Source organism: Salvia splendens, chromosome 19, assembly GCF_004379255.2.
Source record: "Salvia splendens isolate huo1 chromosome 19, SspV2, whole genome shotgun sequence".
In the NCBI taxonomy this organism is placed as follows: Eukaryota; Viridiplantae; Streptophyta; class Magnoliopsida; order Lamiales; family Lamiaceae; genus Salvia; species Salvia splendens.
This window is the reverse complement of record NC_056050.1, coordinates 11,073,357-11,097,309: the sequence shown is the minus strand read 5'-3', so window position 1 is coordinate 11,097,309 and position 23,953 is coordinate 11,073,357. Positions and strand designations below refer to the sequence as shown.

The 23,953-nt window shown below is 43.0% G+C and overlaps 1 protein-coding gene across 1 annotated transcript; it reads right to left on the bottom strand.

The window, feature by feature from the left end:
* Positions 1-10,835: 10,835 nt before the first annotated feature.
* Positions 10,836-13,203, bottom strand: LOC121779019 (serine/threonine-protein phosphatase 7 long form homolog). Its single transcript, XM_042176374.1, has 4 exons — positions 12,147-13,203; positions 11,979-12,066; positions 11,471-11,899; positions 10,836-11,402 (listed from the first exon to the last, which is right to left on the bottom strand). The coding sequence occupies exons 1-4, from the start codon at positions 12,998-13,000 to the stop codon at positions 10,884-10,886; spliced, it is 1,890 nt and encodes a 629-aa protein (XP_042032308.1). The 5' UTR covers positions 13,001-13,203; the 3' UTR covers positions 10,836-10,883.
* Between the last annotated feature and the right edge of the window lie 10,750 nt (positions 13,204-23,953).

Sequence of the window (23,953 nt, the reverse complement as noted above, 5' to 3'; positions counted from 1 at the left end):
AAATTGCAAGACGGAGGAAATCTCGGAGCTGAAGGGTAGAATGGAGATTTCTACGAAGGCTTCTAGAAGATTATGTCCGCGCCTATATAAGGAAGGAAGCATGCATTCTAGAGGGACCTTCTCGGTGGAGGCCTCGTTACGGATTGTAGCTAGGTGCTCACTTTTCTCTTACACACTTAGGTTCTCTTTGGGAAATTCGAGGGTTCACGGCTGGGTTCACTTCCTTTTTACTTTAGTTCCATCTAGGTGTAACACCGTCCTGTCGAGGGCAAAGAAATAATTTCTAGTTTATTTCTCGTATTTTGTGGATTTCACCGAGCTTCGTTGTTCGGAGCTTGGCTCTCTGTTTTTAACGAATATTTTTGTGTTTAATGCAAGTTTAATTATTTGTTATGTCGTGGATGTTGATTTCTGATTTCACTCCTGTGATTTTCTGGAGTTTGAGTTAGTTTACTTGTGTTGGATGCGTTTCGCAATTGCTCACTGAATCTGTGCAGAGTAATGGCTGGATCGGGTTGGTCAGAGTTTGTTGGTGGTTGAATCGGAGGTTTGAATTCGGTGTTGTAGCTGAGTTGATTGGAATCGTTTGAATTCGGTGTTGATCGGGTAGATCTGTTAGATCGGAAGATATGGAGTTGATTGAGGTTGTTGTTTGGTTCGGATCTCGCTTGGATCCGGTGTGGATTAAGCATCCGACGTAAATCTGAGCAGAGTTGGTTTAAATTTATGCCTATCCTTCGTGTTTTCATTTCATTCCGTCTGGAATATGTAGATCTGTGTTATTTCCGGTTTGTTGTAAGTTCCCGACGACCCAACTTTTATATTCTGTTCGAATCTAGGTACATGCTCTGTTTCTTCATCTTCGTTTTTTTCAGTTAAAAAAATGCATGTCGTTGTTAGTTAGAGTTTCAGTTTGTTATTTGCAGCCTTTCTGCCGTACTTGCTAATTCTGGAATTATGGTCCCCACTGTTATATGCTTCCTGTCTGGTCTATTAGGTAGCCGTTTACACGGTCTAGGAAGGGAATTTAATATCCCGTAGTCTTGATGATGTTTGATCTCAGCATGTTTACAATTTCCTAGGTCTAGTGTTACATTTCTTGCCTAGGTCTAGTCATAGTTAAACCTCAACCCAGTTTGCGTGGCAGCAGCCGCCCTTGTCCAAAGTTTCTAAATGCTTTCTTACGTGTCCATCTTCGTGGGATCGACCCTTGCTTCTCTATACTAATCCATAGTATTCGGGTTGAGGGATCTTTGAAGGGGAGTTTAGTGTGCCCAACGACAGAGCATTCCGTGTTCTCTTGAGTTCATAGACCAAGTGATCTAGTGGATTCATAGGACTTGGCATCTCGACCTAGTATAACACCAGAAGCACGCACGAGCACTTTTGCTATTCTCCTCACACACTTCAAATGGCGCCGTTGCCGGGTGGATTTACTAGCAACAAATCTTGGGCGTCGTCAGGACATGAAGATCAGGAGTCACCACCAGAGTCGGAAACAGATTCAGAAACAGGAGAAATAGAGGAAGTAGTCATGGCGCACGTAGTAGACCCAGATCCGGAGATAGGGTCGCTAACTGCCCATTTAGATAGAGAGCCAACACAGACCATAGTGACGAACCCACGTCAGAGGTCCATTGAGATCAAGACGAATGAGCTCGACATCTTACCAACATTTTCTAGGCGAAGAAGTGAGTGCCCGTATGAGTTTTTGAATGAATTCTGTAAATTGTGCAGCATCCAAAAGAGTCCAAATGATGCGACGGAGGACTATCGCTTGCGCGCGATTCCTTTCACTCTGAAGGGGGAGGCCAACACATGGCTATTACCGTTACCCCTGGATTCTATCCGCACTTGGAGAGACTTTAAATTGGAGTTTTTAGATTATTTCTTCCCATCCAACAAGACGAATGCTCTGAAGAAGGAGATAGTGGAGTGCAAACAGGACTATGACGAGTCATTGAGCCAATACTGGACAAGGTTCAAAGGATTGCTGGATGCATGCCCGAATCACGGATGATAGAGGCAGAGACCTATTCTCTGTTTTATGAAGGAGCGACTCCTGAGTCGAAGGACTTGATGAATTCCCAAGCGGAGGGAATTTTACACTGAAAGAGGAAGTGAGGCACGAGAGATTCTGAGGAAATTGATAGATGCCAAGAAGACATATGATAGTCCAAGGAATGCTGTGAGAAGAGGTTCTGCGAATGCACTGAGGGAACAAGATGATGATAAGGTAGAGGCAAAGATAGATAGACTCGAGAAGGCTCTTTTGAATGCTATCGAAAAAACTAATTCGCCAGCGCCACCGGAGAAGGAGAAACCATCTGGTCCGGGAGAGTCCCAATTTCAACAATATTACGGATCCCAGTAAAGAGATTACCAGGCCCAGGTGAATGCGATGGGAGTTGGAACCCCGATGGAAGTTGGAACCCCGGGAGACAAAGAGATGCACCCTGGAGGAATCATCCAAATTTTAAATGGCCTGATAACGAACGGAGCTAGCCAGTACTACAACAGAGTATACAGTTTGCACCTCAGCCCGAGAGGCAGGGCAGCTGGAGTAATCATGAAGGGCAAGGCAATTGGAACAATCAGAACCAGGGAGACCACTCGAACTGGGGAAACATGAATCAAAACCATCAGGGGAACTCTTATGTGCCACCACACCAAAGGAATTTCCAACCCACCTACCCAGGTCAAGGAAATATTCGCCCGACCCAAGGAAGTGGAGCAAACTAGAATGCAGGACCCGACCCCAGTCAGCCGAAGTTCTAAGCCACCAAGGAATCTTGCTGAAATGGTGCACGACCTCATCAGTTCTCAGCAGCACATTGCAGAACAACCTTACAGTCGAACAATGACGTAGTCCACAAGCTTCAGGATGCTCAGCAAGAAAAAAGGCGGCAATGGATATGTTAACAAGGCAGCTGTCACAGATTGCTACTTCCTTGAGTGACATGCGAGGTGGTAATGAGGGTAAAATTCCTGCCTCAGTAAAATGCCTGATAGGGCCACTATTAGCCAAATTACCTTACGGTCTGGCAAGGGGTTACGAAGGCCTAAGCAATGAGACCGAAGGAAGTCACAGATCCCACCGAGGGCAAGGAAACAGAGGGTATAACCTCTAGACCGATGAACTTGGCTGCAAACAATCCCATGATAGAGATGAACTCAGGGCAGGAGATTTGGAGAAACCATTGCCTAGAGAAACTGAACCATTTTTCCTCGATCCAGGGCCAGAGTTGGTAAGGGAAGAGGAGAAGAAAGATGTTGAAGAATTCTCGGCCGGTAGCTCTACAGGAACAGGGAAGCGACCGAAACCATTCCCAAGCCGAGGGGAAGTAAAGAAAAAGACGGATGAGCCGGTAGATTTTATGGACATTTTTGGAAAGCTTGAAATCAATCTACCATTCTTACAGGCTCTGAAATTGCCAGTGTTTAGCAAGTTCATCATGGAATTTATAGCTGGTAAGGCGAGACCTAGTGGAAAATTCTGATAGGCGAGAACGTGTCCGCGGTAATTCAGAAGCGGAGGATGCCTTTGAAATGAAATGATCCAAGTATGTTTACTTTGCCCATCTCTATTGGTGATGTAGAAAATCGAACATGCTATGTGTGACTTAGGTGCATCCCATAAATGTGTTACCACTTTCTATATACAAGAAGTTAGTAGGGGTAGGCATGGTGGACACGAAAGTTGTGATCCAATTGGCAGACAGGTCATGCATTGTCCTGAAGGTGTGCTTGAGAACGTGATAGTAAAGGTACATGACTTCTTGTACCCAGCTGACTTCCATATGATTAAGATGAGTGATAGTGAGTCTGCAGAGTATGGCGGAGTACTTTTAGGGAGACCTTTCCTACGTACCGCTAAGGACTATCATTGATGTTTTTGATGGCACCATTTGCCTTGATTACAATGGGGAGAAATATACATTCAGCATTGATGATGCAGGTCTCAAGAAAGAACTGAAAACACTTTCACCAGGTCTCAAGTATGCGTATCTAGAGAAGAATGAAACTTTCCCTGTGATTATTAACAGCAGCTTGAGCCGAGGGACAAGAAGAGGAACTGCTGAAGGTAATTCGGAGGAACAAGAAGGTTATTGGGTGGACACTCTCTGATTTGGTAGGAATCAGTCCAGATATGTGCATGCATCACATTCGGCTAGAAGAGGGACGTAAAAGCCGCAGAGATCCTCAACGTAAATTGAATCCTAACATGAGGGAGGAGGTGCTGAAGGAAGTATTGAAGCTACTCTCCCTAGGTATCATTTATTCCATACCGGACAGTGAATGGGTGAGTCCAGTACATATGGTACCAAAGAAGTCGGGAATACAGGTGGTCAAGAACGACAAGAATGAGTTGGTGCCACCCGACTAGTTACTAGGTGGAGGATGTGCATCGATTATAGGAAGTTAAATGAAGCGACTAAGAAAGACCATTTTCCTCCACCTTTCATTGACCAGATGTTGGAGAGGTTGGCGGGCAAGCAATATTTCTGTTTCCTAGACGGATATAGTGGGTATTTTTCAAATCTACGTGGATCCCGAGGACCAGGAGAGACAACTTTCACGTGTCCCTTCGGAACGTATGCTTACAGAAAGATGCCGTTTGGTCTGTGCAATGCGCCAGACAACTTTTCAGCGGTGTATGATGAGTATCTTCTCGGATCTCCTAGAGGATTGCATCGAGATTTTTATGGACGACTCATGTGTACGGGAATTCATTTCACTCATGTTTGGCAAGTTTGGATATAGTGTTGAGGAGGGCCAGGAAAAGCATTTGGTTTTGAATTTCGAGAAATGCCACTTTATGGTCCCAGAAGGAATTGTCCTAGGACATGTGGTATCAGAAAGAGGTATACAGGTAGACCAAGCAAAGATTGATGTGATCTTAAACTGCCTTACCCGACAAATCAGAAAGAAAGTAAGAGGATTCATAGGGCATGCTGGATTCTATAGGAGGTTCATAAAGGATTTCTCAAGATGCTCAGCCACTTACTCACTTGTTGCCATAACGATGTCGATTTTGTTTTCGATGAGTAGTGCAAAAAGGCTTTTCAGCTGTTGAAGGATTAGACTAGTATCTGCTTCCATTATTAGAGCACTCGACTGGAATCTACCCTTTGAAATAATGTGCGACGCAAGTGATTACGCAGTAGGGGCGGTGCTAGGTCAAAGAGTCGATGGGAAAAGCTATGTGATTTTTTATGCGTAAAAAATGCTCAATCAGGCCCAGAAAATTATGACACCACGGAGAAGGAAATGTTGGCAGTTGTGTACTCATTTGAGAAGTTTCGCCCGTACTTGCTGGGGTCTAAGGAGATAGTTTTCACCGATCACGCTGCAATAAAGTACTTATTGGCGAAGAAGGAGTCTAAGCCAAGGTTAATCCGTTGGGTTTTACTCTTACAGGAATGACTGGGAAGTCAGAGACAAGAAAGGAACAGAGAACAAGGTAGCCGACCACTTGAGTCGCATTTACCAGGGAGAAACAGACGAAGCAATACCTGATGCGTTCCCGGAGGAACATCTATATTATCTGGAAAGTTCGCCCTGACCTATCAGTTGGGAAGAGATAATGGCAGTAACAGGTCCAGGAGATGCTGATAAAGGAAAAATGCCAGATAAATGCTGAGCCATGGTTCGCAGACCTAGCAAATTACTTGGTCACCAGAGAAGTGCCCAGTTCCCAAGAAATTTCTGGGGCCCAGAAGATGAAACTAAAAAGCGAAGCCAAGTACTATTTTTGGGACTACCCGTATCTATGGAGGATGGGAGCTGACCAAGTAATTAGGAGATGTATTCCAGAGTGAGAACAAAGGGATGTGCTGAATCATTGCCACGCTCTAGCATGTGGAGGTCACTTTGGACCAAGGAAGACCGCGAGGAAGGTGTTAGACGTTCGAATTCTGTCAGAATTGTGAAAGGTGTCAACAGACTGGCGGAATCTCCAAAAGAGATGAAATGCCGCAAGTCCCTGTCATCGTTTGTGAGATTTTCGACGTCTGGGGAATGGACTTCATGAGTCCATTTCCATGTTTATATGGGAATGCATACATACTTGTGGCGGTGGATTATGTTTCGAAATGGACAGAGGCAAAAGCCACCACATCTTGCGAAGCTGGTGAGGTGGCAAAATTTCTTAGGGCTAACATTTTTAACAGGTACGGTGTTCCTAGGGCTGTTATTTTGGATCAAGGAACTCACTTCCGGAACCGTACGATAGAAGATCTGATGAAGAAGTATGGAGTCCGAGAAAATCGGGTTTCTAGGCCAATTGGCCTTTAAAATTACGCAAATGTACCCACTTTGTTATCTATTCCAGTTATAGGAAACACGCCAACCTCATTGGCGTGTTTATAAATAAAAACGCCAGTGACATTGGCGCGTCATTACGCAAAAACGCCAACTGTGTTGGCGTGTTATATGTTGACCGTATTTTGGGTGTATTTTCAACCAATATACTTAAATTTAAACACGCCAACTTTGTTACCGTGTTTAATTGAACACGCCTATGATGATGGCGTTTTTATGTTATAAAACGCCAATTTCGATGGCGTGTTTAACTAAAAAACGCCAATTTCGTTGGCGTGTTTAGAAAAAAACGCCAATTGCGTAGGCGTTTTTCTGTTGAACCTTATCTTCCAGATCTGCCCCAAAATCGCAAAACCATCGTCACATTCCCTCTCCAAAACGGCGAAAAAACCTCCCAAAACTGAAAAACGCGAAAAATCTTGCCTTGGTCGGATTGAAGGGTGTAGATTTCTATTGTGGCTCATTCTTCCAAATATTAGTCCTCGTAATCGGTTAGTATATCGAATTTTGTACTCATTATTCTTCCAAACATTAGTGTACTAATATTTGTGTTGGATTATTATGATAGTATATATTGTAGTGTAATTTATATAATTATTTGCTGGTTTGTTATAGTATTATAAATTGTATTGTAATTAATAGAAATATTTTGACCAATTGTTATGGTATTATATGTTGTAGTATATCTAATATTTTACCCATATTTGATAGGTTGTTATGATAGTATATATTGTAGTGTACTGTAAAGAAATATTTTTGACCAATATTTGTGTTTGACATTAATGCAGATAGTATGACGTGGTGTGTCTATTTATATTGGGGTGGAAAGATAATTCCCGGAACAGTTATTTCATATGATCCTCCTTTGCAAAAGGATTGATTATGTTGGATGAAAGTATTTCCTACGATAAGCTTGTGGAAACAATTTGTGAAAGGATGGGGATAAACATATTTGAAAACAAACTTCAAATAGTATGGAAACGTCATATATGGCATGGATCTTCAATCACGTATATAGGTATTTTACTAGAAGAAGTATACATGCCAATAATGTTTAGTGAGAGTATGACTACAGGAGGTCAAATTGAATTGTATGTTGAGTATTCGTCAATTACTCAACAACATAGTCATCTTCTCATGAGTAATGATGTTGGTACGTCTACGAGAGGCCGAGAACCATATTTCGCTGCAACACAAGATTTTGATGTTGGTACGTCTACGAGAGGCCAAGAACCATGCTTCGATACAACACAAGATTTTGATGTTGGAGGCGTGCATTTAGGGGACAGTGACAACTGTGATGTGATTGAGGCCATAATTGGTCCTGATAAAGCCGACTTTCTTGATCCACAATCACCTTATGATTCTGAAGATGTCGACCCGGATAGTACAGATTCAGATGGTGCTTCGTCGGATGAGGACCAATTTGTTGCTCCAAGCACATCCATTCCGGTTGGAGAAACAGTGGTTGGAGAAACATCAACTGGAGGAAGAGCAGTACGAGAAAGAGTAGTTCCACAGTTCCCACAGCCTGGTATGAACTATTTTCGCACCTTACCAGGTCCGTATGATAGTTTTGATCCAAAAAACTTTGAGTCTGATGATCTCAATGTGCATTATTGGAGTGAAAAAGATCCGAGCAATGTCGGGTTGCATACTAAATTTAAAACCAAATTGGAATTGAAGTCAGCTGTCACTCATTGGCATTTGAAAAAAATCCGCCAATATACAGTCGTTGAAAGTAAAGGAAAGAGATGGCATGCAGTTTGTAAGTGGCCACAAGGAAATCCGAAAGATAAGTCCTTACCTAAATGTTTGTGGGAGTGCCGAGCAACACTGAGGAAGCATGATGAACACTGGCAAATTAGAGTGTTTAGCACTGCTCATACTTGCATGGGGGATCGTAATTATAATGGGCACGCTAATCTTACGTCGGGTATGATAGCGTTGAGTGTTCGCCATCAAATAGAAAACGATCCTTGCTACAAGGTAAAAGCAATTGTGGCGGATATTGAAAATAGATTTCATGTGAAAGTTAGTTACAAGAAAGCATGGTATGCTCGGAGGACAGCTATTGAGCTTGTGTATGGTTCGTGGGAGTGGAATTTCAAAGTTTTACCAGCTTATTTGAATGAGGTGCAAAGACAAAATCCTGGCACAATTGTCGAATGGTTGCATGATGACAGATCAAGCAACGGTATGAACAAGGTTTTCAAGTACGTATTTTGGGCTTTTGGTCCAGCTGTGGAGGCTTTTCAACTATGCAAACCAGTTTTAACCGTTGATGGAACTCATCTACGTGGACGATTTCGAGGTAAAATTCTTATTGCCGTTGGATTTGATGCTAATAAGAAATGTTTGCCTATTGCATATGCCATTGTTGATGAGGAAACCATACAAAGTTGGAATTGGTTTATGGAACGTATTAGACTTCACGTGGCAAAGCATGAAATATGTGTAATATCAGATAGGCATGTGGGAATCATAGATGCAATGAATTCTCCCATATGGAAAGAAGAACCCAATGTGGGGCATCACCGATTTTGCTTGGTACATGTTAGAAAGAATGTTTTGCAGAATCATAAAGGCATCATGGTAAAAAGACTTGTTTGGAAAATTGGTATTGCTACCAAGAAACGCAAGTTTAAGAACAGACGTCGTTTACTTCGAACCATCAACGACGAGGCCGTGCAGTACCTTGATGCCGTGGAGTTAGAAAAATGGAGTTTGGCGTATGACAAACACAAACGATGGGGTGAGATGACCACTAATATGGTGGAATCTTACAACAATGTGTTGAGAGGCGCAAGACAACTCCCAATTAAAGCTTGCATTGATCTGATATTTTGGAGGACAATAGAATGGTTTAATGAGCGGTCACTTGCAGCAACACAGTGTGCCACACCACTTACCCCGTGGGCCCATGCAAAGGTGTGTAAATCTGATGTAAAAGGTCAATTACATAATGTGAGAGTCCCAAACACAATTGCAGGGCTTTATGTGGTTCGAACAAAGAGTCGAATTGGTGGAAAGGGTGGTAATAAGTGGAAGGTAAAGTACTTGGAGTCGAACTGCAAATGTCAAAAGTGGCAGATGTGGAGACTTCCATGTTCACATGCAGCGGCAGTTGCGCGGTTTAGAAACGAGCCCATGCTGTCGCTTGTTGATAACGTATACCGCACAAGTGTTTGGGTACACCAATATTCTACGGTGTTCAATCCAATCAGACACCAAGATTATTGGGCCGTGCCTGAATGGACTTTGCAATGTTCACGAGCTCAGTTAATGCCTAAAAGTCGCGGTCGATACCGTACTACTAGGATTCGTAATCAGATGGATGTCCGTGAAACTGACCAGCCACGAACCCAACGCCGATGTAAACATTGCCGTCAACCAGGGCACGACAGACGCAACTGCCCGAATGCTCGTTCGAGGATGGATACTCAGTTGGTAGATGATGCCGCTCACGATTTTATGCCTCCACCTCCATCAAGATCTGCAGTTCGAGGTCGTCATTCTATCAGCCACACTGATGATGCCTCTCACGATTTTATGCCTCCACCTCCACCAACATCTGCAGTTCGAGGTCGTCATTCTGTCAGCCACACTGGTTATACAGGCGAAGACATCGGGCTCGGTGATATCCCACATTCTCCACCTAGGTCTTATGTGCGAGACGATTTTTTCGGGGTTGATCTAGAGAATGTCGTTGTGCAAGATACTCCTCCGTCTAGACTCTCCACCGCCAGAATCGGAAAGGGTATCCGTAGCTTCTTTACCCGGAGAAGGCGAGACAATTGAACGTGTAACAACTATTTAGTTGAATTGAACATTGTTCTGTTTATAATCGTAGATATTTATTGAATTGAACATTGTAATGTTATACTTACATTTTGGCTTGAATCGAAACACACGAAATGTTATAATTATATTTTGGCTTGGGCTGTTTTTTTAACTAAAACACGCCATTGAAGTTGGCGTGGTTTGGTAAAAACGCCTATGCGATTGTCGTGTTTTAGTAAAAAACGCCTATGCGGTTGGCGTGTTTGTGATAAAACGCCAACCTAAGTGGCGTGTTTTAAAAACGCCAACTGGTATTGGCGTGTTTGTTCAGTAGCTCAACCTCCGCGTTGGAAAAACGCCATCAAAAATTTGCCCATCTTAAAAACGCCATTGTGAGTGGCGTGATTAAAAAACGCATATGGAGTTGGCGTGTTTTAGTTATAAAAACGCCATTGTGAGTGGCGTTATTTAAAAACGCCATCATAAGTGGCGTGTTATCAAAAAAACGCCTATCAGGTTGGCGTGTTTGTTCAGTAGCTCAGCCACGGCGTGTGTTACCAACTTAAAAACGCCATCTTGAATGGCGTGTTTGCAAATAGCCCAATTATCTAATATAAAAACCGCGCATTTATCAACTTACAATATAAATACGGGAAATCAATGAAAACTACCAATATCAATAGAATATATCAAATTACTAATATGAAGCGGTCAAATCAATAAAAAAACACCAATTTATATAGAATGTATCAAATTACAACCAACACCAATAAAAATCACTCGTCTCGCCTTTTCCGCATAAACAGACTACGGATTCCCTTCCCGATACTGGTCTTAGGGATTCTGGACGGAGGAGTATCTTCAACGACAGCATTCTCTAAATCAACATCAAAAAAGTCGTCTCTCACAGAAGACCGAGGTGGAGATTGTTGATCGCTGAGACCGATATCTTCTCCTGTACCACCCGTGTGGCTGACAGAGTGACGACCCCGCACGGCAGATCTTGGTGGAGGAGGAGCCTCAAAATCGTCATCAGAATCATCAACCAATTGAGTATCCATCCTTGATGATGACGACTGTCCACCAACTTTCTTCTTTCCACGCCGCTTCGCTTTTTGCCGCACGGGCACCTCGATGTCCATCTCAGAGCGCTGGGAAGGACGGTAGTCCATCGTCTCAGCTTCCCCACATATCTGGAGGCCATGTTCAACCATCCTCGAAATGGTGAATAAATCCGGCCGTCCTGACATGTCTTGCTCCCTAAGAAAGTGGCGTATTTTGTGAAGGGTATCCACCTACAATTTTCAGTGTTAATTACATTTCATCATATGAATATAAATAAAGAATAGTTGTTGAAATTTACCGCGTAGTGATGAGAGGCCGCCGTTTCATGGAAGCCCTCAGGAGCATGCACGCCGGGTTTTGTTAGGTACACCACGGTTATCCGGCGAAACCAATCCATGTACTCATCAGTAGCAACAGGCTCGAATGAGTACTCCAAATCAACATACACCGTGTCGTGCCTATTATGCCAATCTTGTATATGCTTGGCGTGCCACTCAACCCAGTTCCGACCTGCTTTGCCACGGCGATCCTGTTTCGTAAAATCAGTTCCGTGGAACCGGTCGACAAGCGGGATATACGGTTGGACAATCCCAAACTGTCGCAGCACTCGCTGTGGCATGTGTGGCTCAACCATATTCCAGCAGATTAGTGTTGTCATCGACGTCCATATAGGACCGGCAACACAAATATCCGCCAGATTTCGATTGACGTACGGCCTCCAAATAAACTAAATATGAAACTTATTTAGTCAAAACAAGTTCAATCAAAAACAGCAATCTAGCAATAATTTAGGTTATGTAAATTACCTGATTGGCATGCATTGTTGAGAACTGATCTCTGAAAGTTTCAATGCAATGTCCGGGTGCTTTTACATAAGAGGCCCGACCAGTCCACCTACAAAAATTAAATTATGAGCGAACAACACAAAAATCAATAACAATTATGCTTAAAAAAGTAATTAGTGGACAACTTACGCGACTGCACATGGTAAGTAGTCTACGGGCGTGGGGTTCAGCATCTGCGGTCTAATAATTGGGATTCTCTCCCAAGCCCACAGCTGTAACAATGTAAGAGCTCCCCCGACATCGGTCCTCTTACCAAGTGCAGCTTCACATAGATTGTGGTACAAGCAGGCAAGAGTCGCACCTCCCCAGCTATAGCTACCACATTGTTCTATATCCATGAAAAACTGAAGGTAGAAGAAGGGAATTTTATTACCGGTGGCGTTCGGGATCAGTAGACCACCCAGTAACAGCAGACAATACACACGAGCACGTTGATTGTACATGTATTGCTCGTGGTCATCACTCAGCTCAATCCGCAGTTGGTTTGATAAGCTTGTCTGCTTCCAGTTCATTTCTTTTAGATCAACTGCATCTGGAATAAAGCCAAGAAAATCCAAACAAACATCCTTCCAATATCCGACATCCTTAGTGGGGATGTAACCCGTCAGAGGCTCACCGTCAGTTTTGAGGCCCCATAAGACCTCCACGTCTTCTAAGCTCACAGTCGCTTCACCGACTGGAAAATGAAACGTATGAGTCTCAGGCCTCCAACGTTCGATCAAAGCGGTGATAAGATGGTGGTCAATGTCTTTCGGTTGACCACACCTCAACATCCCGCCGAACCCCATCTCATCTATAACCGCCAAAACACGAGGATTTATGGGAACATCCCATATGATTCCTTCGTATCTTCTACACCGTACGTCTTCCGATGGCACTCCTGCCCATATGTTATTAGAGACGTGTTGTCTCTGCAGATATAATACGGAGGGGTCCTCAGGACCACATAAGAGCCGACGACGAGAAGTTGAAGAAGATGCCATAAATTACCTACACACATTCATATTCCAAATTAAACAATAAACAAACCTAAACAAATTCAATAATTACAAACAATTTTATACAATATCACAAAATGGAACACCTATATCAAATAATTCACAATACACAACTTCAACATCATAACACAATTCACCTACACAAAAGTAACCGTTCAAATGCACAATATACATCAATTCTCCACAAATTCAACTTACCCAATTTTAGTTTGACCAACCTAACCATTTCAATTTCAATTTCAACCTAACAATATACACAATATTAACAATTCAAACTACAAACAAAGACACTAACCAACACCCACATAAACCAAATCAATTTGCCCAATTTTCAAGTTTTAAAACCCTACGATTTTGGTTTATAATCAAATTTATACACAAATTCACTTAAATCCAAACAACCCAACATAATAATCAACACTAACGTCATACAAATAATCCATATGCACAATATTTCAACTCAAATTGCAACCCATTACAAACCCTAGCTAAGTATCCAACAATTACTCTAATAATGTAAAAGATAAGTATACTAACCAAATAAATTGGAAGATTTTGGGGAAAACTAGTACCGATTGATAAATGGAGGGCGAAATCACGGAGAGTAGGAGGAATTCCCGACGAGAGGCGCTGCTACTATGGAAAATCGCGAATGGTGTGTGGTGTGTGTTTTTCGCGATTTGGAAGATGAGGGGCTGCTATAACAGTCTGTAAAAACCCGCCATTGGGGTTGGCGTTTTTTACGTAAACCCGCCAATGTAGTTGGCGTTTCTGTACTTAAAGACGCCAACTTCGAAGGCGTCTTTTAGAAAATACGCAATTTCCGTCGGTGTTTTTTATTTCATAAACACGCCTTCGCAATTGGCGTTTTTAGGTAGTAAACGCCAACACAATTGGCGTGTTTTAACGTAACTGTAATGGGAGACAATACGGGCAAAATACGAGACATTATAAAACGCCATCTTAGTTGGCGTTTTCACTAAAACAAAACGCCAATGAGGTTGGCGTGTTTCCTATAACTGGAATAGATAACAGAGTGGGTACATTTGCGTAACTTTAAAGGCCAATTGGCCTAGAAACCCGATTTTCTCTATGGAGTCCACCACAGGTTGTCTACACCTTATCATCCTCAGTCTAACGGCCAGGCGGAAATATCAAATAGGGAGATCAAAGCTATACTTGAAAAGACAATGAATCCGTCAAGGAAAGACAGGAGTAAGAGGCTTGACGATGCATTATAGGCTTACAGGACAGCATATAAGACGCCTATTGGGATGTCTCCGTACAGGTTAGTGTTCGGAAAGATGTGCCACTTGCCAGTTGGACTGGAGCACAAGGCATACTGGGCGGTCAAGGAGATTAACATGAATCCTCAAGCTTGTGAGGAAGAGAGGAAATTGCAGCTCCAGGAGTTGGAAGAATTGAGGCTTGAGTCTTACAAGTCCGCGATGTGGTACAAAGAAAAGACCAAGCTCTAGCATGATAAGAAACTCCGGACCAAGGAACTACAAGTTGGGCAGAAAGTTCTCCTGTTCCAGTCCAGGCTTAAGTTGATGCCTAGAAAGCTAAAGTCCAAGTGGATCGGACCATATGCTATCGTTGGCCTTCGTGCAAATGGAGCAGTAGAGATCCAAGGAGGCGCCTCGAATTCTGTGCATTTCCTCGTCAATGGTCATCGTGTGAAGGTATTTTGGGATAACTCGGAGCTGTGTGTAGTGGACGAAGTGCCTCTACGCGCACTCCCGGATATCGCCTAACCAATCTAGGAAGGAAGTGTTCTTGAAGAAATCCTGGGTCAAGTAAATTGAGAAGTTTTTTTTCCATGCCCTAACCCAGGGAATCTCAAGAGTACTTGAAAGGAAGTGTAAATATTTAATTGCTTTCCTTAAATCAAGAAAACCCAAACAAATCAGAAAAAAATAATCTTCCAAAAACATTTTCGAAATCCCAGACTCCTTAGGGAATTTTTTTTACTGTCATATCCTTGACCTGAGAGTCTGGCGTTTCATTTTCAGTTTGATGTTTTTCTAAGTGTGATATTGCAGAGCGTATTCACATGGGGCAGGGAGTTGAGGAGTAAAATTTTGGAGGGAGTTAGCACCGGTTCCAATTTCAAAAGGTAACTTTATGGGGAGGCGTACGGTCGCTCGCGTCACGCCTACAACCACCTGCAAAATCGTCCTTTCCCATACCTACAGGCTATAACCGTGCTCTTTTTTTTATTTTCCATATCATACTCACTCTCTCTACGAAAAAATCCCCAAATCTTCTCTCTCAAATTCTCTCTCTAACCCTAATCGACGAAATTTTTTCTTCCGAGTTCTTGTGAAATTTTATAGATTCCGCCATGGAGAACACACAAAACACAGGAAGCACCTCTGGATCCGCCGAATCTAACCCAGCGTCGTTCATGGCCTATCTATTGCAGAAACTTGGGGGGTCAGAGGAGGCGATGAAGGCGTTCGCCATGCTCACCACTATGATGGGGAAAACCACTCCACCGCCACAAGTTTCAGAGACTGCGAAACCCCAACCGGAGGTCGTACATTCGATGGCCGAACCAGCCACCAGTGTAGCCGGAACAACCGCCGCAAACGTACCTGAGGAGGAAGCGGATCTGGCTACGGGTTTGGAGCTTTTGGCGGTCAGTGAACCAAGGTTAGACCATGTTTCTGAGGAGGTAACCCCTGTTATTGCTGCTATTGATGTCGTTGAGAGAGAAACCCGTGTTGTGTCAGAAAGTGTGGGTGTATCCACTGTTTTGTCTACTAGTAATCCTGAGGGGGAAACCCTAGAAAAAGTTGGGGGTGATGAGGCCCAAGTCTCTGTTGAGAACAATGATGAGGGGAGGACCCATGAAAAGGTTGTGGGTACAGAGACCCACAATGAACAAGATTTGGTTGGGGTGGAAACCCCTGTTTATATCACGGGGGCAACCCCTTTGCTGTCTGAGGAGGGAGAGGCCCTCATTACTGAAGATGTACAAGAACCCGTCGACGAGAGGGTAAATCTAGTCGTGGATTTGACTGATGTCCCGGAGGGGATGATTTCACCGGTAAATAAAAGGGAAGCCCAGAGATAAGCTTGCCGGAGCTTGGTAGATGAAATTGATGACTCTGTCCAGCAGACGGAAGGAGAAGCGCTGGGTTCAGAGACCATAGCCCGTGAGCAGGACATCTCTCCTAGACCCAGTGGTGGGGAGAGTGACGAGGAAGAACGCCGCCAGGCGGCTGAAAGAAAAAGGAAGGGAAAGCAGGCCGCTCCTTTCTTGACCAAGAAATCGAAAGGAAAATCTATTGAAACCTCTCTTCCTCCACCCGCAGAGATTCCATATGCTGCCGAGTCTGATAGCCCTGCTGGATCTAGCGACTCCGAAGAGGAACTTGAAGAAGAGCTCAATTTTGAGCCTACAGAAATTTGGTTAACCAAGGAATTACTGGATGCATTGAGGAAGTTCACTGACCCCAAGCGTGCAACAACGTATAAAGAGAAGAGTGCCCAGGGCAAGTATGCGAAGTCCGGAAAGAGATATGATCCCGTGGAGCTGAAGGAGATTGCTTCCGATGATGAATTCCGGGAGTACATCGACGCGATCGGTTTCGACTGGTTGCTTAAGCACAACTCTTTTGATGTCCCAACAGCATTAGCGCGTGAGGTTTTCTCAACCTTTCGTTTGAAGTCTACAACTAATCTGGATGCCGACTCTATTACCTTCCGCCTTTTCAACGAGGAGCATGAAATGAGCATCCGAGAGTGGTCACTCCACATGGGGTTGTTATCGCACACACAGGATGATGAGGGCTTGTGGAATGACAGGATAGTGGGTCCACCTAAGTTTACCCCGGGTTTCAAACCACAAAGCGCTTGGGAGTTTATAACCCACCCGAAGGTGGGTCAGTTTAAAACAAGTTGTTTGAAGGCTTACCACATTGACAACCGGATCCTGCGTTTCGCTCAGACGTTCATCAGTTATAATCTGATGGGAACCGCAAACGCGGCTTTGACCGCAGCCGACCTATACTTCACTTGGTGTACGGCCAAGGGAGTCCGTGTACACCTGGGCTACTGGCTAGCCCAGGCTTGCCATCAGATGGCCGCTAATCCTTCCAGGCACATGTACACATGCCACCTCCTAGGGGCATACCTTCAACGCAACGTAATACTGAAGATAGCCAAATCGTGCCGAGATGTGGAGATGTGCATGCCCCCAGAGGTTTTCAATGTCGAATATTTCTTTAACAAGGGGCTTCTAATCATGCATGGGAAGGAGGTATGCTTTTATGAGGTCGGCAGGTCGGAAGTCCAGGTGAAGCAGGAATCGGAGGTCGTGGATGTAAAGGACAATGTCGATGTTGAGGAAGTAGGGAAAGATGTCGCAGGAGTGAGGAAGAAGGTAACCGAGGTAAGAATGGAAGTCGGGAAAGTCAGAGAGGAGATAGTGGCCCTCAAGGGATGTATTACTGAACTTGTGGCAACGTCGTCCAAGCACACTGATAGGATGGCAGAGGCCGTCTCGCTGATGATGATGATGGCGAAGTAGTTTAAAGAGAGGTTCCCCGAGGCACCGAAGTTGCTTCCTGGCCCTGGTAGCGCTTCTAAGTCGACAGGGCAAGGAAGTCTATCTCTCCAGAAACCTCCCCAGCCGACAAAGCCTCTGACAGCCCCACCGGCAACTAAACCCTTGACCGTGAGAAAGTCAGTGCCTAGACAGAGTGAGGAGATGACAGCACAGCCGGATTCGCCGGCAAAGAAGAAAGCTAGAGTGACCCAACCATCCGCCCCGCCCAAGTCTGGCTCCCGCGGGGGCCAGACCCCGATAAGGCTAATTTCATGCATAGGTCTAGGGGATAAATTCATGGATTCACTCCTGTGATTTTCTAGAGTTTGAGTTAGTTTACTTGTGTTGGATGCGTTTCGCAATTGCTCACTGAATCTGTACAGAGTAATGGCTGGATCGGGTTGATCAGAGTTTGTTGGTGGTTGAATCGGAGGTTTGAATTTGGTGTTGTAGCTGAGTTGATTGGAATCGTTTGAATTCGGTGTTGATCGGAGTAGATCTGTTAGATCGGAAGATATGGAGTTGATTGAGGTTGTTGTTTGGTTCGGATCGCTTGGATCCGAAGTGGATTAAGCATCCGACGTAAATCTGAGCAGAGTTGGTTTAAATTTATGCCTATCCTTCATGTTTTCATTTCATTCCGTCTAGAATATGTAGATCTGTGTTATTTCCGGTTTGTTGTAAGTTCCCGACGACCCAACTTTTATATTCTATTCGAATCTAGGTACGTGCTCTGTTTTCTTCATCTTCGTTTTTGATTCAGTTAAAAAAATGCATGTCGTTGTTAGTTAGAGTTCCCGTTTGTTATTTGCTGCCTTTCTGCCGTACTTGCTAATTCTGGGATTATGGTCCCCACTGTTATATGCTTATGCTTCCTGTCTGGTTCTATTAGGTAGTCATTTACACGGTCTAGGAAGGGAATTTAATATCCCGTAGTCTTGATGATGTTTGATCTCAGCATGTTTATAGTTTCCTGGGTCTAGTGTTTACATTTCTTGCCTAGGTCTAGTCGTAGTTAAACCACAACCCAGTTTGCGTGGCAGCAGCGGCCCTTGTCCAAAGTTTCTAAATGCTTTCTTACGTGTCCATCTTCGTGGGATCGACCCCTGCTTCTCTATACTAATCCATAGTATTCGGGTTGAGGGATCTTTGAAGGGGAGTTTAGTGTGCCCAACGATAGAGCATTCCGTGCTCTCTTGAGTTCCTAGACCAAGTGATCTAGTGGATTCATAGGACTTGGCATCTCGACCTAGTATAACACCAGAAGCACGCACGAGCACTTTTGCTATTCTCCTCACACACTTCAATGATCTAAGAGGAAATAATCACTCCGCTCCGTGTCTTCTCGAGGGCGATTAACAAAATCAGGGCCAAAATCACCCCTGATGAGGATGGCGGAGATAAGGAAGGGTGGTCTACGAGGGCGAGCTCTTCGGCAATCGAGAAGGAAGGGGATGTCTGAATTGTGAGGTAAAAAGGGGTTGAAGGGAATGGTTAGGAGGGGTTTACAGGTTTTGGCTGTAATTCCGGAAAATATTGAGTCTAGTACTCATCTGGTGGAGGGCTTGAAGAGGGAAGGTGGTGATGGAGCTTATAATGAAAATGTTGTTGTGATGATGGAGGACCAGGGTGCTGGAGGTGTTGCACCCCCGATAGCTTTGGGTAGCCCTGATCTAAGATCTGTGGAGGGCGGCTCCAAATAGGCCAGCAGAAAGAACCGATTCAAGTTGGGGCCCTATCAGATTTTGCTGTGGACCTAATGGTAGCACAATCGTTACAGGAAATGGGTTTTGTTGGGGAACAAGTGAGTCCGTTGGTTGAGGTGGGAACTTTAGAAAAGAATTGTGTGATGGTGGACTGAATTTAGTGGAGGAGAACGGGAAAAATAAGCAAGATGGTGTTCCTGCTCCAGGAAAGTCTGAGGATAGCAAGAGAGAAGAAAAGGAACAGAGGGATAGGGGGAAAGGGTGTGATGAGGGGGTCGGATCAACCGATTAAGGGGAAACTGGGCAAGAATAAAGAGGGTCAAATTGGTGGGCAAAACTCTAAGGTTGATGGTTACAAATGGTTTGGGGGTAAGAACTACAAAGCTTCTTTGGCGGATAGTGGATTCACAAGGGGCAATTTACTCGTCAACTTCGAGCCAGAGAAGATTAGGAAGATGGGAGTGCCGGTTGAAAGTTCTGGGCTCCCTTCATTCCATTTCTCGGGTGCGGAGACTTCTTTTCTGGCTGAGAAGATGGGCTACACTGTAGTTGGTAAGGAACAGATTTTGCATGCTCGGTTTGTTTCACCTTTGCTATCGGCCCCCTTTTTTGTGTCAGTGGCTTATGGAAAGTGCACTAGAGAAGGAAGGTATGAGATGTGGGACAAGCTCCGAGAACTTGCATCGAAGATGGATGGCTTGCCTTGGCTTGTGGGTGGGGATTTCAATATTTTTGTGTCTGAGGAGAAGAACATGGAAGTAATAAGAAGAGGACCAAGGAAATGATGGAGTTTGCAGAGACCATTAGCAACTACCAGCTTTTAGATGTTGGGGCAGATGGTCCTAAATTTACCTGGGCAAGAGGGGACATCTTTGAGAGGCTTAATATAGTTCTTCTTGGTGAAGGCTGGGCGAACTTGTTTGAAGCTACTAGAGTGACAAATCTGTCCAGAATCTTATCTGACCACTGCCCTCTTCTGATAGTGTGCCGGGCCCGGGTCCGAGAGTCAGGCCTTCTTCTTGGTTTCAAAACATGTGGACGAGGCATCATTTGTTTTTACATGAGGTTGAAAGATGTTGGAGGGAGGAAACAAGTACGAAGGGGATGATTAATGTACAAATCAAAGTGAGTCATCTTAAACGAAGCTTGAGAATTTGGAACCGTGTTGTCTTTGGTAACTGATAAGGCCTATTTCATGCATTGGTTTAGAAGGTAAAATATAGGCTACTTGATCAGTTTTATGCGGAAATCGAGTGTTAAATGTGCAGGAATGCCGCTTGACCAAGGGCAGCAAGGCCAAACTGATCATGCTGTCACAGAAGACAGAAAAGGCAAAAAAAGGGTGTGGGTTGATCAAGTTGGTGGTCAAGCAGTTAGCTGGGGGACCACTGCGAAACAAAAAGAGGGCACGTATATCCGATGTACTGGCAAGCGATCCTCAATCGGTTATCAAGGAGCGCTACATTTAAGAAGGAGGACACGTATCGACAGATGAGACACACAATTCCAGCAAGGACGAAGATTCGCTGCCAAATTTGTTATCACAGCTGGAGGTTATTACGAGGAGCCTATAAATAGAGGGCGCATCGCCATAGCTCATGATCTTTTTTTTATCATCTTCCTTTCTATCTTCTTATTTCTCCTGTTTATTTTCTTTTATCAGTAGTTTTAGTTCCGTTTTTGTCACGACCGCCCATACTAGGGGTACTACAAACGAGGCGATCGTGACCAAGGGACGACAAAAACGACAACATACAAGGATAACAGTTTATGAAAGCTTAATTAGCTTAAAGGAAAAAAAAACATTTTTGGTTCATTAAGAGCTTAGACAACAAATTTTTAGTTTAAATAACTTAATGTTATAAATTTATTATTAATTAGCAATGACTTAAGACAAAAAGGTTTTTCAAAATAAGCAGCGGAGAAAAAAAACAATTAACTTCCAAAAGAAAACATTTGGTTTAGTTCACGAAAAACCATTTTAGAGTAACAAGGTAAACATCAGATTAAAGCCTAACACAATTAAACATGCTCAAACACAGTACGAGAAGGAATAACGTCTTAAGGCATAGTTCAAAAATATAGCAGCGGAAATAAGGTTTAAAGAGAGTCGAGGATAACGCCTATGTATGAAGACACAACGCATCCTAAGTTCTTGGGCCAACTCAACATCCTCCGCAACATCCCGCTCAACCTGCACATAAAGAAAAAGAATATGCATGGCTGAGTACTTGTTGTACTCAATGGGCTCATGCCGAAAATATTTTAATATAGTTATGTCATCCATACCAGTGATCTCGAGTTTTATATGTAGTAAGAAATATCACGAGAATACAAAAATATTTCAATGTCTAGCCAGAAAATTTATCTCCCCACTTTTCTCATCAATCCATCAATCACAATCATCATATCACAGTGCGACGAAAGTGTGGCCACACTATTCGCCCATGAGACCGGCCGACTGCAAGGACGGCTCTCGATCCCACCAGTGTACACAGCCTGATAGGATTTGCGGCCCTACTCAGACCCGAATTCGTTTCACAACACAACCATATAGCCTAACGGAGCAAGTTTAGACGAACTAGGCATCAGGCAACAATCTAACAAACAAAAATAACATGGTATGACATAACAAGTTAAACCACCCTTATAACACCACATCATATTTTCGGAAAATAAAGAGATTTGAAAAAGACAGCCCACCTCGTTTGCTTAAACAATTCACTATCCACATAAGGCAACCCTCGTTCCTTGTGCTCACGTACTCACAATAACCCTTGCCAAACCACAATACAAATCAGCCTCCCATCAATTCTCATTATCATGCATGTCCTATCGTTCCTTTTATCATTCTCTTAAATTTATACATCCCAACATTCATCAACAAAAGGAAAACATGCCATAATATTTCTCAACGTGTCACATATAATCACGTCATAGGATACATTCCTAAATCATACATGCATCATATAATTCACTCAAACTTGGCAACAAGTGATATTTCCACATAACAATAAATCTGGCAGAACTGCGCGGTTGCTTTGTAAAATCACCAAAAATCCATACGACCTCATATGAGACTAAGATTTGGTCACAACACAGAAGACACATTCAAGTTCATCCAGTTAAAATTCCACACCAAAATCACGTCATTTGGTCAGTCAAAACAATAATGTAACTCTCTGGTCGGAACACAAAAATTCTGGCAGCACTTTGCAGTTCCATTGAAAAATTTACCAAAACTTCATCCGATGTCCAATGAGGCTGAAATTTTCACAAACCTCAGAAGGGCTTAAATTCACACACAACACAGAAAACACCTTAAATTTAATCGTTTGGTTGGTCAAATACACGTCGGAACCCACTGTCCGAACATCACAGATTTCAGGCTTAAGAATTTCGAAAATAGGTTTCTTCCTCAATCATCCAAACACAATTTTTTTTCATGCTTATAACACACAATCATGCTTAAAATTTTATCACAATCATGCTCTCACATAAACTCACATTATTCACCAAGGATTCAAATCAAACTCCACATAAACTCATTCAAAATCGCATATTCATCCAAGTTCTCATGCAAACACAAATTCCCACCGATAAAATTTTGCGATCTATGATTCCTACATTCACTATATGCATGTAGGTTCAAGAAAAAGGATTAAATGAAAAGAAAGAGGGAGAATGAATCAAATATACTTTTCTTGATAAAAACGAATCGGTAGAAACAAGAATTGATGGATTCGTCGGATACTCTTGAAAATCAACTCCAACGGATGCAAGAACAAGGATGAATGGTGGATTTTTGGAGAGAATATGGAGAGGGAGAGGAGAGGCGTGTGAGAGAGAGGGAGAGAGAGGGTGGACGGCTAGGGTAGGAAGAAAAATGGGGGCTAGGGTTTAGTTTAGGTGATTTTATAGTTCTAGGTTAAATTCAAAATTTAATTAATTGTGGGGAATAAAATATGGGCCAATAATTAAAATCCCACAATTATAGAGAAGGCATAATTTTTGAAAATTATGGCTGAGAATCAACAAAGAATTATTTGGTATTTACTTGGAGAGAAATAGATCCACAATTTAGGCAATAGAAAAATGAACATTCCATAAACAAGGGAACAAAATAAATTACATCTCCAAGTAGGAAAAATAAGGTGGGGCCGAAAATTAAAGAGGAATGCATAAGGAATTATTTAAATCCTCAATTAAATAGAATAGGATATAAATTTGGTAATTTCTTTATATGAAAAGACTCTCATAAAATAGGTAACAATTAAATAAATTTCCGCAAGGAAATTAAACAAAAAGGGGCGTGTGATATGGAGAGCAACACAAAAGGAAAATATTCCCATCCCCCTTTAATATGGCATAGGTATTTATTTGGTATTTATTTGTATAGAAGAAATTCCACAAAAATAGGAACAAATATGATTTCTCCAAAATAGGGAAGGGGCGAAATTTGGCTTTAAATTGCCACAAGGAAATATTTCAAATCTTAATTTAATTAGGGCGAGGAAATAAAATGTGGTATGATTTAATTGGGTTTAAAATAAAAGAAGGGAATCAATAAGGCACCAATTAAATCAAAAGAAATTATTCATCCTCCTATTAAATAGGGGATTTTTTTCGAAAACTCCCCAAAAGAAGTAGGCTAGAGTTCGAATTTCATGTAGC